This window comes from Corythoichthys intestinalis, chromosome 3, assembly GCF_030265065.1.
Source record: "Corythoichthys intestinalis isolate RoL2023-P3 chromosome 3, ASM3026506v1, whole genome shotgun sequence".
NCBI classification, from domain to species: domain Eukaryota; kingdom Metazoa; phylum Chordata; class Actinopteri; order Syngnathiformes; family Syngnathidae; genus Corythoichthys; species Corythoichthys intestinalis.
The window spans coordinates 50,486,693-50,499,940 of NC_080397.1; the positions used below are offsets into that span (position 1 = coordinate 50,486,693).

Below are 13,248 nucleotides of genomic sequence, written 5' to 3' on the forward strand. Positions count from 1 at the left end.
TACTAATTTCCTTATGATTTAGAAAAATCAATGTTTGCGCCCTCTTCAAAATATATTCCATTTTACTCTGCATAATATTAGTCATTTGTACTTATTTTTCTGAATGTATGTTACTTATAGCTTCATTATTTAAAAAAAATAGTCAATGTTTACATTAACTTCAATTTTAATATACACCCTATGTTCTTAAGTAGTTAAAATTGAGATTTGGCATTTAGTATGTGAGGAAATGAGGGAAAATAAAAATTAGGAGATGGAGGTTGCGATTATTGCTGTTTTTGTTAACTTTTATTTTGCAAATAATTGAAAAAATACAATTTTGAATGAAAATCAGTTTTTGTATGTGTTATAGAAATAACTGACCAAAAAAAAAAAAAAAAAAAAAAAAAAACATTTCTGGCTCCGTGGCGACCTTCACGTCAGGGAGTTCAGGCAAGAAATTCTAGGCACTTTCACACCTGCTCATGATAAGCCTGAAAATACTAATTTTAAGCAATACTGGCTTGTTATAGTACATAAAATGAGCCGGTAATACTATTTTTAAGGCTTATTATCAGCCCAAAGACTTCTTAAAACTAGTTAAATACAACTCATTTCAAGATCTCGTTCATCCTGAATGGATGTCATATTTTAACGATCCTTTCCAATAAAAAAAATTGCTTGTTCCATTGGCAGACTTTTCTGCGTTATAGGCAAATCTTATCTCTTTTCAAATATTTTTTTTACTCCTTTTACAAGTGGCATTCCAGTGAAATGATATTTTGTGCAGGCCTACTTCCCAGATTCCCTCAAGGCCCCACCCAGTTAATTGTAACTTTCAGCTCACCATGCATAGCACCATTTGCATTTTCCATTCCAGTAGCTCAATTAACATCATTCCCAAAGTCCGCACAACAATTGGGCCGATCCCTTTCACTGCCCAGAACAACAACCAGCACCCTGGCTTGGACTTTCTTCCAGCTCAGAATGTTGATCTGTATTAAAAGTAGGGATGTCCCGATCCAGGTTTTTGCACTTCCGATCCGATACCAATACTGGCCGATACCGATACCGACCTATCTGAGCATGTGTTAAAATTTAAAGTTATTCAGCATCCTTACTTAGTTGTCAGACTCATGTTGAAAAAGGTTTTAGTACTCTTGATAACAACTAGCCAGCTGAATTAGGTGAGTTTGAATAACACACAACGGTTGGTAACAAGAAACTGACCTGTTTATTCAGTGACAAACACAAAACATTATAAATAACAAACAGAAATGGCATAGTCAGTCAGTAAAACGTGCAAATAATATTGTAAACTGTCTTAAAAAAGCAAAACACACCAACCACCTCAGTGGAAAATTCCACAAATCCCCCAAGCTTTTAGATGCTTTTAATGTTTCCTGCATTAGTTACAAAAATTGTATAAAAAGCCTCTCAGGTTTAAATAAACGACTATTTCAGTATCAAGTTAACATTTTAAAACAGTAAATAAAATACTCAAGTCCTCATTCTGTATCAGCAGCTTTAAACTGCAGTCAATTCATTTAATTTTGCGAATCAACTGTTGTTAAAATTGCTCCCGTTATTCCATAATTTCCCTTCTGTCTACTTTCGACATGTGAAGTCTTAAAACTGTTTTGAAGATAAATTCAAGTCAAGATTTTGCCGATTTAGGAGTATTTTAGATAAAAAGTTAATTAGGTTCGCTTGGAAGGTTCACAACAGCCTACTAAGGAAGTCTTTTGCTTTAAGATGGCAGCTGTTCTGGTTTTCAATACTTCAATGTTGCTAACGCAGTCGAGTCTGTCGTGTAGCATCTGGTTCTATATACACATGATATCTATTATCTCCAGTAAAACGACGTTGACGTAGTTTGTATGCTTGTGTTTTTTATCCAGCGACATGAGTTGAGCTAAAGCTGTGAGTTGAGCATTGGCATTACCCAGGTCTAACACAAGTTATGTTTACTTTCGGGACGCAATGTGGTCAGTTTCTCATTGCGTCCCGAAGACCGCGCTGTATATTAGTTCCGCTTTACTTGACATATTTCAATAATCGGAATTTGGATGTTTGTGAATCGTTCTCGAATCTTGAGCGGCCGAATCGCATGTTGGATGGTGCGTCTTTGCTCACATGAGATAATGGCTCGTCATCCAGAATGAATTCTTCGGCAATGACTCTTGTTATTCCCTGGGCTTTGGGACTGTCGAGTGCCAGTTTGTCACGCATAGCAAAAGTTTCTGCCAGTGTTAGTTGCGTAGGAACTTTCTTTTTGTCTTCGATTTTTTTAACATACTCCTCGTATTGTTTGTGGTGGTATTTCGTTAAATGCTTGATTAGGTTGGTTGCATAAAAACTTACAGCTTTACCACTACGCTTGACTTTATTGTGGCATATGTTGCTCTCTGCCTCTTCGTCTTTGTCGCCCTTAAGGTGAAATGATCCCACACAGCTGACGTTTTTACTGATAGTCTCTCGGTAAATTGGGAGACGGTAATGTAAATGTAGTGTGTTGAAGGTGTGCCGTAAAATGCGGACCGGATTTTAGGGAAACCGAAGCAAAAACTGGAACGGATTATGTGATTCGGTGCGCTGGAAAACCCGGACCGTTTTTTTTTTTTTTTTTTTTTAACTGGATCGGAAGTCTGGATCGGAATTTTTCGCATGTTCCGATCCGATACCGATGCGCATTTTTTTGCCCATATCGGCGTCCGATCCGATCCAAATATCGGATCGGGACATCTGTAATTAAAAGTCACATGACACAAACACGACCAAAAAAGTGGCAATGAGCAAGTACAGTTGATCATGTTCACATTTTATTTCTGGCTGCTTCTTCACTTTTTGCTTGTGCCTAACACTCAAATTAACCTTTTTTTAACATCTCCCAAACACACACACACTATAAGACGTAAAACAATCCAAGTTTGGGTAAAAAAAAAGGATGGAGTGAGAGGTTTTTGATGGACGGAGAAAATGGCAAGCGTGAGGGGGCCTAATCAAATTGAGAGAGGGAACACAGTAGCAAAGCATTAGTACAGCTGAATAATGGAATAAGTTAAAATTGTGCACACTCATAAGCACCACACACACATACACTTAGGCACTCCCATGCTCAGATGCCTCATATACATACAAACAGGTTGCATCCCAGAAACAATCCTCCATTAATATCTTAGTAAAAAGCAACGAGTGGAAAGAAAATGCATGTTCACAAGCAAGTAAAACGGATTACTTGGCTACTATATAGCTGGACTCTCAATAGACAAAAGCACCATCTTGCACACATACATAATGTATACAGTGGCTCAATACAAAGGTACAAACAAACATGAAGTTGTTTTGTGCGGCTTCTGGTCCATTTAAGCTCGATTATAACTGCCGTGTGTACGCATTGTGAACATTCAACGTTTGTGTTGTGTAAACACTTTTTATTGTTTTTTATTTATTTATTTATTTTTGGTAGGTAAACAAGGGAAAACAGTGGAATCTCCAAGTTGGAACCTCATATTCTTTGGTGATTCAAAAGGAATTCCTACTTGGTATAAAGAGGGGACAGAGGTCAAATCAGGGTCAAACTGGCCATCACTGAACATTTACGGACGGCATAGCAAGTGTTTGAAGTCATGTGGCGCAAAAGGAAATTGAAAAAGATGGGCTGAACTTCAACGACAAATGACAGGGGTTAAAAAAAATGTTGTAGGACTCATTTTAGTGGAAATAAATAAGCAGGCAAGAGTAACATTACTTTAAAAAATCTGGATAATACATGGATATCATTTGAAGATGTATTTGACGAATTTAAAAAGGGTATTGAAATGTTAGGACTAGAGATGTCCCGATCGATCGGGATGAGCACGTCATTTTCAAAGTATCGGAATCGGCAAAAAAAAAATATCGAACATGCCTTTTTTAAATATATATTTTTCTTTTAATTAAATCGTTTTCTAATTGTATTTAATGTTACAGACATAATATGTTACTCATCCAGAGTCTTTAGTTTAGGCTTAAGGTAGGGTTATCAAATTTATTCCGTTAACGGCGGTAAATAATTTTTCAAAAAATTTATCACGTTAAAAAATTTAACGCAATTAACGCGTGCGCTGCACGACCCACTCACGCATTGTCGCGTTCAATCTGTAATGGCGCCGTTTTACCTATATATAGAGCTAAAAGGCAGCGTAAAATGAGTAGAGTGAATTTTGGCAGCCTCTGGAGCCTTTCTTTAATTGGCTAAAGTCTTACAAACCCTCTCCCTACGATTAGAAATATCGTGGGAAAGCAATGTGGGGATGAAAGGTAGAAATTGATCTTTTTCTTAACACCCTATGTTATTTCCCAACGCAGAGAAGATATATCAATTGGTACCACTAGGCACAGTCATGGTTGCACTTCCCATCATGCATTTGGGCAAACAGTTAAACGGCTACAGTATCATTTACTGAAAGCTCAACAAATACACTAGATGGCAATATTTAGTCACAATATACAAAGTCACATTTATCCTTTAAGAATTACAAGTCTTTCTATCCGTGGATCGCTCTCACAGAAAGAATGTGAATAATGTAAATGCCATCTTGATTTATTGTCATAATAAACATATACAGTACTAACGTACTGTATGTTGAATGTATATATTCGTCCGAGTTTTATTCATTTTTTTCTTAATGCATTGCCAAAATGTATATGATCGGGAAAAATTATCGGGAATGATTGGAATTGAATCGGGAGCAAAAAAAAAAGCAATCGGATCGGGAAATATCGGGATCGGCAGATACTCAAACTAAAACGTTCGGGATCGGATCGGGAGCAAAAAAACATGATCGGAACAACCCTACAAAAAAGTATTTGAAACATGAAGAAAAATTGTATGGGCACCTTGAAAAATCATTTGAAATACGTAAATGATTTTTAAATTAGGATATATGCACTGCAAAAACACACCTCCTTAAAACCACTTATATTCCCTTGTTTGCAATGTAAATCTACTAGAAATAAGTGAAATTATCTGCCAGTGCTTCAAGTAAATTGTACTCAGATTTTTAAAAAATATTATAAACTTAAAGGGTACGAAAACAGTAAGGGGCTGTGAGATATCAATAGAACCGTTATGTGGCAAGATAACAAATATTCATAAAGTTAACAAAAAAAATAAATCACATTCATGAGCAATTATCGAAAATAGATCGAAAATTACGAACATTTCCGAAAGTATTCCAGAAACAAAACAAGGAAACAAAAGGTCAAGGCAGGTGCCATCGTTGTTTATCGAAGAGAGAGTTGCGTTCGTGTTTTATCAAAAAATCGCTAAAATGGTTCAAACCTGTCATGCTATGTGGTTTACACATAGCCATTTGTCGCAATGTAGTACCTATGAGTTCCCGAACGCAAGAAAAAGTGCTGGACTATGCAGACAATGAGTAAAGTTCGTCAGTGCTAAGAGGGCTAATTTTGCAGACCCAGCCTCCGGCACGGTTTTGTGTGGTGTGCATTTTACACCTGAAAGCTATACGAACTATGGACAAATGAAATCAGGTTTTGCTAAGAAATTGCTGCTGAAAGCAGATGCGGTGCCCACCTACACACGCAGCCAAATGTCCCGATATAACAAGAAAGAGGACGATGACTGGCTCTGATGAGACCACCCCACCACCCCAGGCAAAGCAAAGGGGGGAAATGGCCAGAGTAAGTACTTACTCTTTTATAATAAAAAACATATCACGCATTGGATATAGGACTGGACACATGTATAAATTATCGCTCGTAAAATATATACAACAAATCCTCTAATCCCATTCATATTTGTGTCGGTTGGCAGAGCGAAAACCGATGATAGCGCATGAAATGATAATTATTCTATATATTACTTTATTTTGGGGTCACGGTGTATCAGCTTCACAAAAAGAAATGCAAAACAAACCATTCGGTGTTTCTGTTGCCATCGGTGTTTCATCAGTGTGATTGCTCCCCTCAATGATCCTTTCATTAGGCTGCATTGGCTTTCGTTTGGGCTCAAATTGATAACCCAAAACACCAAAGAAAGGTTCATAACTCTCCTCGTCACCATTAGAAGAATGTTCGTTACGTCGGATTCGTCACTGCAACTAGAAACAAAATTGTCCGCCATCATCGCCGCCATTCAGTACTAAGCATTGAGCCGGTTGTTTCCTTATAGTGACGTCACGCACACAATATGCTAGATTTCCGGCATCTCGGGGGTGGGTCGTTTTAGCTTGACAATCGACCTAATTTCTCTCATTTTCTTGGTGTTGCGATGTGTGTAATTACACGAAGTGGCATGATATGAATTCAAAAGGCATGCGTTGATGGATAAATGATGGAATATTAGCATTTCCCCAGGTGTTGTCATACCCTTTAAGAGGTTTTCCACTTCTGAGATTCCACTGTATGTGCATTACACTTAAATGGGAAAAGAGGGTACTTGCAAGGTCAAGTGTTGTCAAGTGTCCTACACCACTGTGAACACTGGTGCTCAGTAGTTTCAACCACAGTTCATTTTAAGACAGAAAGTGGGAAGTAAACAAGTTAAAGTGCAGGGTGGCGGTGAGAAGGCAGGTTGCTCGGTTTGGAAAGAGTTTGGGTAATTTTTGTGTCAATATGGGGACTCGTGTGAGCGTCATATGCCAGCTAGAGGTCGTTATGGAGGGAAATTCACGAGAGGTGGTCGGTGTTGTACGCGAGAGATTGTCTTAACGGTTGCACTTTACAGTAGGTCCTTCGGACCCACTTCACACGGAGAAAGTTTATGGTTTGAATGGCTTTAAGGCTGGATTTACACAACATTGGTGAAGCAGGAGCAGATGGGACAAACTTTGTCAATGTGAGGCCATCAAAACACTCTATATGAAAAAAATACTGTATGTCCACAAACAATGACCTAATAACACACAAAAAAGTTCAGACCATGAAGTTTGGTCAAAACATCGTGAATTAGAGGTGTGTAAATAAAAGGCGCCGTACAGAGTGAATTAAGGGGACAGATAACTCCTTTATCAAGTGTACGTATACCAGTGGAATGAATATCCTTTAATGAATTGAAAAACAACAATTGTACGACACATTTATGAAAGTTGAGCTGGTAGTATTTTAGCCAGTCAAATGCGAGCATGGCTACGTCTCCACTATGACGCATAATGGCCTTAAACGTGTAATTAGTTAGACTATACAGCATGTCGGTTACACTAGTATGCCTATTATCCTGATTAGGTGTTACACGGATAATGTAGGCGGGTAATATTACACGCCGCTTAATATGGACTGCTGTCTCCCTACAACAATCGCATACTAAGGAAGTGATGTCATGCCGTCGCCATTTTTAGTGTGGCATGACGGCATCGTAAACAATGGAGGCGGACGATCACGACGTGGCATTCCTGGTCCTGTCCTTCCTTTTCCAATACATTTTTCTTGACGCTTCAAACTACGTCGCAATTTTATGCTTCAATTCAGTGCCCATTTGTGGTACTCCCATCGCGGATGACGCGGAGATGAGCGTTTTTTAAAGAGCTCGTCTCCCGCGATGTCGCCGAACAGCCTCAGACTCAATGCCGACCGAACATGAGTATATAAAAATGCGTAGAGGAAAATTAAACCCCGAAAAGTGAACTGGGTGGTACCTCCAGTCAAAGAGCGCACGATCAGTTGTTTTCATAACATTTCCACCTGTCAAAACTGCCGCCACTTCCAGGATCGCCACTGTTATGCACAAGCACTCCTGGTTGCGCGTTCCAGGAAATATAACGCAGCACCACATCATGGTTCTATTTGTTATTTTCCAAGCTGATGAAAGCGCAACTGAGCATCGATTGTGACATCCCAAGTAACGATGTCAGGCTTTCGTTGTTGTTTTCTAATGATTTCAGTCACAATTCCGTGACTGTGTGCTCTCCCTGCAATCTCACTCCTGCGTTCAATGGCGTACCGCACGCTACACGTCACTTCCGCTCATTAATATTCATAACGTTAGCTACTGTTGCTAAGGGGGGACAAGCTCCCGTTTGTCCCCAATAGTAAATGAATAGAAATAGTGTACGAAGGATATGTTTACAGAGCTAAACCTACCAATTCAATCCGTAAATGTCCCTGGTGCCAAATTCACTGTTAAACATGTGGAAGAACATACAAATGTTCAGTTAAAGAGATGGCTTGAGTGTCGAGGGCTGAAAAAGACTGAAAAAAGAAACGAGCCGACCTAAGCTTAGCCTTCGCTTTTTTATCGACACCTTTTTCTTACGTCCCTGACAATGACATTCTCCTGTTTCAACATTCTATACTTTACCACCATATGCCCTGTCTATCTTATATATCATATCCTCTGGTTGTCTTACGTCTCTGACCGTTCTTTTGGGCAATTTACATTGCTAATTTGCGAAGTGATCGCAAATGCTACTCGTTGACAGCCAACGAACGCTTTTAATTTTTTCATTAATAACAAATCCTAATTCGATAATTTATTTACACTTCCCCTTACTAAAGTTGTATTTTTTACAACAGAAAAGGTAAGAGTGGCAGTCAGATACCATTTTAATTCTTTTCAGGTCATTCATTGTCAGACAGAAGCGGCACGGCAAAACGCCACGCTAAAAAATAAGTAAAAAATATCAAAATGGTTTACCTCTTTGTCCTCTGAAGGACCATGCCAACCCAACAAAATGTTTACTGCATATTAAATGTGAATGGCTTCACCTTGCTGGCGTTAAATGTCCGCGCAAATTGATCGATTCTTCACATTTTTTCCTCCAAGTTTTGTTTCGGGAAACGTAGGAAGAGTAACATTCTTCATATTTCGTAATGTCTACAGTCGTTTCTACAAGTTCCATATCAGCAGTGTTTGATCGGCACGTTCATTTTTGAAAGATTACCAGAGAAAAATAGCAAAAATATAATGGTTTGTATACGAGGGCGTGTCTATAATGTCCCATTTCCGCTTTACGATGCGACGTCACGGTGTAAAAATAGCATTCGTGCAGTACGCTATTGCGTTCATGACAAAATCAGTGATTACAAAACGGAGATCCCGACGCCTGGTCTAGAACGTGTAATAATTTCGAAATTTCCCGCCGGCGAGTAATGGGTTTCCGGTTCAGAGATAACGACGTAACATATGAGGCTGCTTCTTTCTACGCATACATAGTTTGCGCGAATGCAATCGTACCTTGCAGAAGCGGGGGGGGCCTTAAACGCACCTTAAACTTAAGGTATAAAAATAGTCGTCAAAATACCCTGGAGACAATTATCTCATAGGCCGTATAATTTTTAGACCGCCTGGAAGGAGGGCTCAAAAGGTCACTCGCTTTGTTTGTCTTGTTCTTTGTGAATACACTGATTTAAAATGGCTAGTCTGCTGTTGTTCATGGACAGGTCAAATGAAATTTGGGTTTATGGATTAATTTGTGCTCTAGAGATTATCTATATGTCAATCCCGGAGTTTTTTTGTTTTTTACTCAAGGCTGATTTATTTATTTGCCAGTAGAGGGGATGCACGCTCTTCAGGCGTGTTTATCATGTGTCTGCGCTAACGATACTTTTAGGGAGCTGGGTGGTCGTAGTTCGTTTGAACCAGAGTTGTTTTCGTCAACGAATAACGAAAATATTTAGTCAACGAACAATTTTTGTCATGACGATGACATCACGATTAAGATCTAAAAATGTGTCTGCGGAGACTAAAACATAACGAGATGGATGCCAGTTGTCGTCTGACGAGACGAGAAAGAGACGAAAATTAGCAATAGCTTCCGTCATAACTTCACAATGTGTGATATTTTCTTATTGTACTGTATGTGTAGTTCACACGTATTTTAGCGGCGTTTAGTCGTGTCACTCATGTGACGTGCTGCACCCCCACACACACAAACACAGGCTTAAGCGTGTTCCCATTCTATGCTCCTTTTGTGAAACACGTGGCTTGGCTATGCCATGTTGCTTTAGGCGTTATAGGTCTGTGCTGAGTGATCTTGCACTCATAATTTGGAGCGTTAGCATAGCGTTCGCGTTAGCATTAGCATTTAGCGCGGTGACTCGGTGAGTGTCTCAAATTCTTGGAAAACTTTTTACATACAATTTGTGGGGTCCAGACGAATTTAATTAATAGCAAATAATGTGCTGTTTTCCTGCTGAGTCATCATGAAGATGTTAATCTCCTTGTAGACAATTATGTGCTCGTGTATGTTCATTTGAAATTGTTAGAAACCTTTCATTTATTTATTCATGGATAAAAACTTTTTAGGTTTAAAGACATTTTGACAACTGTCGAATAAAACTAGACAAAATTTGTCTGAGTTTTCTAGAAGACGAACAGATTTTGAAATAACAAACATATGACTAAGACGATAATTAAAAGAGCTGCCAAAAGCAACACTGATTTAACCATTATTTTAACATTTGACATTATCCATCCCTTTAATTACTAAATGAAAGTACTTTTAAATAACAAATTAAACTGTGCATTTGCAACAATGGACTTGAAAGGCAGATTTTTTTCTAAATTACTCAGTTTGTATTATTTACTTACTACTTGTCATTTTTCTGCCATTTGTTTACAGGCATGTTTGTGTCGGAAAAAGTAAATGCAATGAAATAGTAATATGGAAATACAGTATACTAAATAAATAGGGCGTTGGTCACTTGTAGTGTAATTCCAGCGTTAAATACCAAGAAATGGCAACAAGGAGTATAAAATGGAAGCCGTGAGTGGAGTTACCTTCCCTGCTTTTGGAATTGAAAATAAAAACAATAAATAAATAAGTTATTTTAAAAAATCAGTCATTGGCTGCTGGTGACAGGCTCAGATTTCCAAGCATCATGATTGCTCTCGGAGTCTGACTGCCGCGCGGGGACTTGGCCGGCATTGGCGTCGGTGGCGCCACTGGCCTCGAGGTCCACCTCGGTATCCTCGTCGTTGCTCTCGGCACTGTAATCCACCGCCTCCAGGAAGGACGGCTCATCCTCATCCATCACGTAGGTAGTCGGGCAGCTGCTGTAGAAACACACCAATATGCGAGACGTCATCAAGACTACTAAAATGAATGGAGTTTTTCCAACTTTCATTGTACTAAAGCACCTTTTTTTTTTTTTTTTTTTTTTTTTTTAAATATGACAATGTGCCTTCAAAATAAAATGTCGCAAAAGATATACGGTGGTACCTCTACGTACAAATTTAATTCGTTCCAGGATCTGGTTTGTAAGTTGAAAAAAAATCTTGAATAGCAATATTATGTTAATTTAAATCATATATTTTGAGACGATTAGACTATATACAACCATAGACTTCATAATGTATTGAGATGACACATTCCCCATTCACTGTGTCACACCTTCCAGAAAGGGGCCGTCCAACACTCCGTTTCATTTATTAGCAGTCGGTCACATGCAGCGACCCAACGCCGGATTTAAGTTGAAAAACTACGAAAGCTGTATTGCATACAAACAGGAAGGATTGTCTCAGGAGTGATTTGTTTGAGGATTTGAGGTAATTATTATAGTTTTCGTACCATGCATGCATTTTGAAACGTGAAAAAAATCAATCGGAGAATTTAGCCACAACAGCATTGGCATTATACTTCGCAATATTTACGCAAAATAAAAGCTACCTGCAGTTTTTTGCTTTTAACCAAGAATGGAGACTGTTTTACGTCCATATCTACAAAGAATCCAGGGATTTAAGCATTTATTCACAGAGAAATCCCTATCATGCTCAAACTGTTAGCTCTTTTAAATCAGGGCTAAAACCCCTTTTGTTTAGCACTGCATATCCATAACTGTGTATATATTTCAATCTACTTGCTTTCTATTCCTATTGTGCTTATTTCCATCGCTGATTTCAATTATTATTATTAGTAGTAGTTTTTGTTTTATTTTTACTTATTTTTATTCTATTTGTTATTAAATGCGATTTTTATGTATAATTTTATTTCCGATTTTGATTGTCTTAAATGTGTTTTTTATGATCTTCATGTCTTGTGTTGAATTGTGCTATATAAATAAATTTGCCTTGCCTTGCCTTATTCACAAGAATTTTAAACAAAAAAAAGCTCTTTCTTTACATGAGGCGGACGCTAATTTCCTTACTGACTAGTCTCATAGTTCGCAATATTCTCGTAAAATAAATGCTACCTGCAAGTTATTATTGCTTTTAACCATGAATTGAGACTGTTATACATCCATATCTATAAAAAATTCAGGGATTTAAGCATTTATTCACAAGAATTTTAAACAAAAAAAGCTCTTTCTTTACATGAGGCGGCCGCTAATTTCCTTACTGACGAGCCTCATAGTTTGCAATATTTACGTAAAATAAATGCTACATGAACGTTTTTTTTTTGGCTTTTAACTAAGAATCGAGACTGTTTTATGTCTATATCTATAAAAAATTCAGGGATTTAAGCATTTATTCAAAAAAATTTTCAACGGAAAAAGCTCTTAATCTGTGTTTCCACTCGGTCAGCTTTGACGGAGATAGGCCCCCTATGAATCGGACCTGCGCCCCCTGTCTCGTCAATACATTATGAAGTCTATGATACAACAATTTGGCAAAGTGCAGATGACGAGAAACAAGTCTTTCAATCTGCCGTTTAGCTACTCCTGTCATCATGGCGCGCTGGCGCCGCCATCTGGGTGATGACATCGGCATAGTAACGATTTCAGCAGATTTAGAATTCAGTTCAATGGAGAAGGAAGATTCAGAACGAGGAAAGTGCGACAGAGAGCAGCAAAATGTCATCATTGTTTTTAAACTCTCTACTCCAATATTTTTACAGGATATTCTTTTTATCAAAGTACTTTTCCCCAATTACTAAATAAATTGTATGGTCATGACAAATAACAGTCTTGTGCTAAATGGAATGTGAAATATTAAAAATGCATCAGTACGACAGGGCTAAATTACTGCATAATGGTCAAACCTGCCGGCTTTTTAACCCTCCCAAACAGTATTTTATGCCACCAGAGATAGTCCGGCTTATGTCATTTCCCTGCCCCGGCTTCGGAGACAGAGGAAAGAGTGTAAACAAAAGAGGAGGCGTGAGAGCTAGGCGACATGCTTAACCGAACTGAGCGGCTCTTCCAAGTCTCTCGCTCGCCTTTTGAAAACGAAAAATCACACAAAACTACCCCAAGTCATGTCACACACAGCGGAGGAGGTGATCGTCTTTACCGATCGGCCAGCCCCCGGCGGCGAACAAGTTTCGGCTCATCGTTCTGCTGCAGCCCCGGCAGGCAGGTAGTGCTCGTCGCCGAGGACACAGAGGG

At 38.6% G+C, this 13,248-nt stretch overlaps 1 protein-coding gene across 4 annotated transcripts in view; it reads right to left on the reverse strand.

The window, feature by feature from the left end:
* Nucleotides 1–402: 402 nt before the first annotated feature.
* agtpbp1 (ATP/GTP binding carboxypeptidase 1) overlaps nt 403–13,248 on the reverse strand; it is a 108,878-nt gene continuing 96,032 nt past the window's right edge. For 2 of the 4 annotated variants that reach the window (XM_057831987.1, XM_057831985.1), the window contains exon 26: nt 403–10,975. In XM_057831987.1, coding sequence (XP_057687970.1) covers nt 10,765–10,975 — 211 coding nt within the window. In that variant the 3' untranslated portion in view covers nt 403–10,764. Of the gene's footprint in view, nt 10,979–13,248 lie in introns of all 4 variants that reach the window. The other 2 variants (XM_057831986.1, XM_057831984.1) reach the window with 1 other exon arrangement.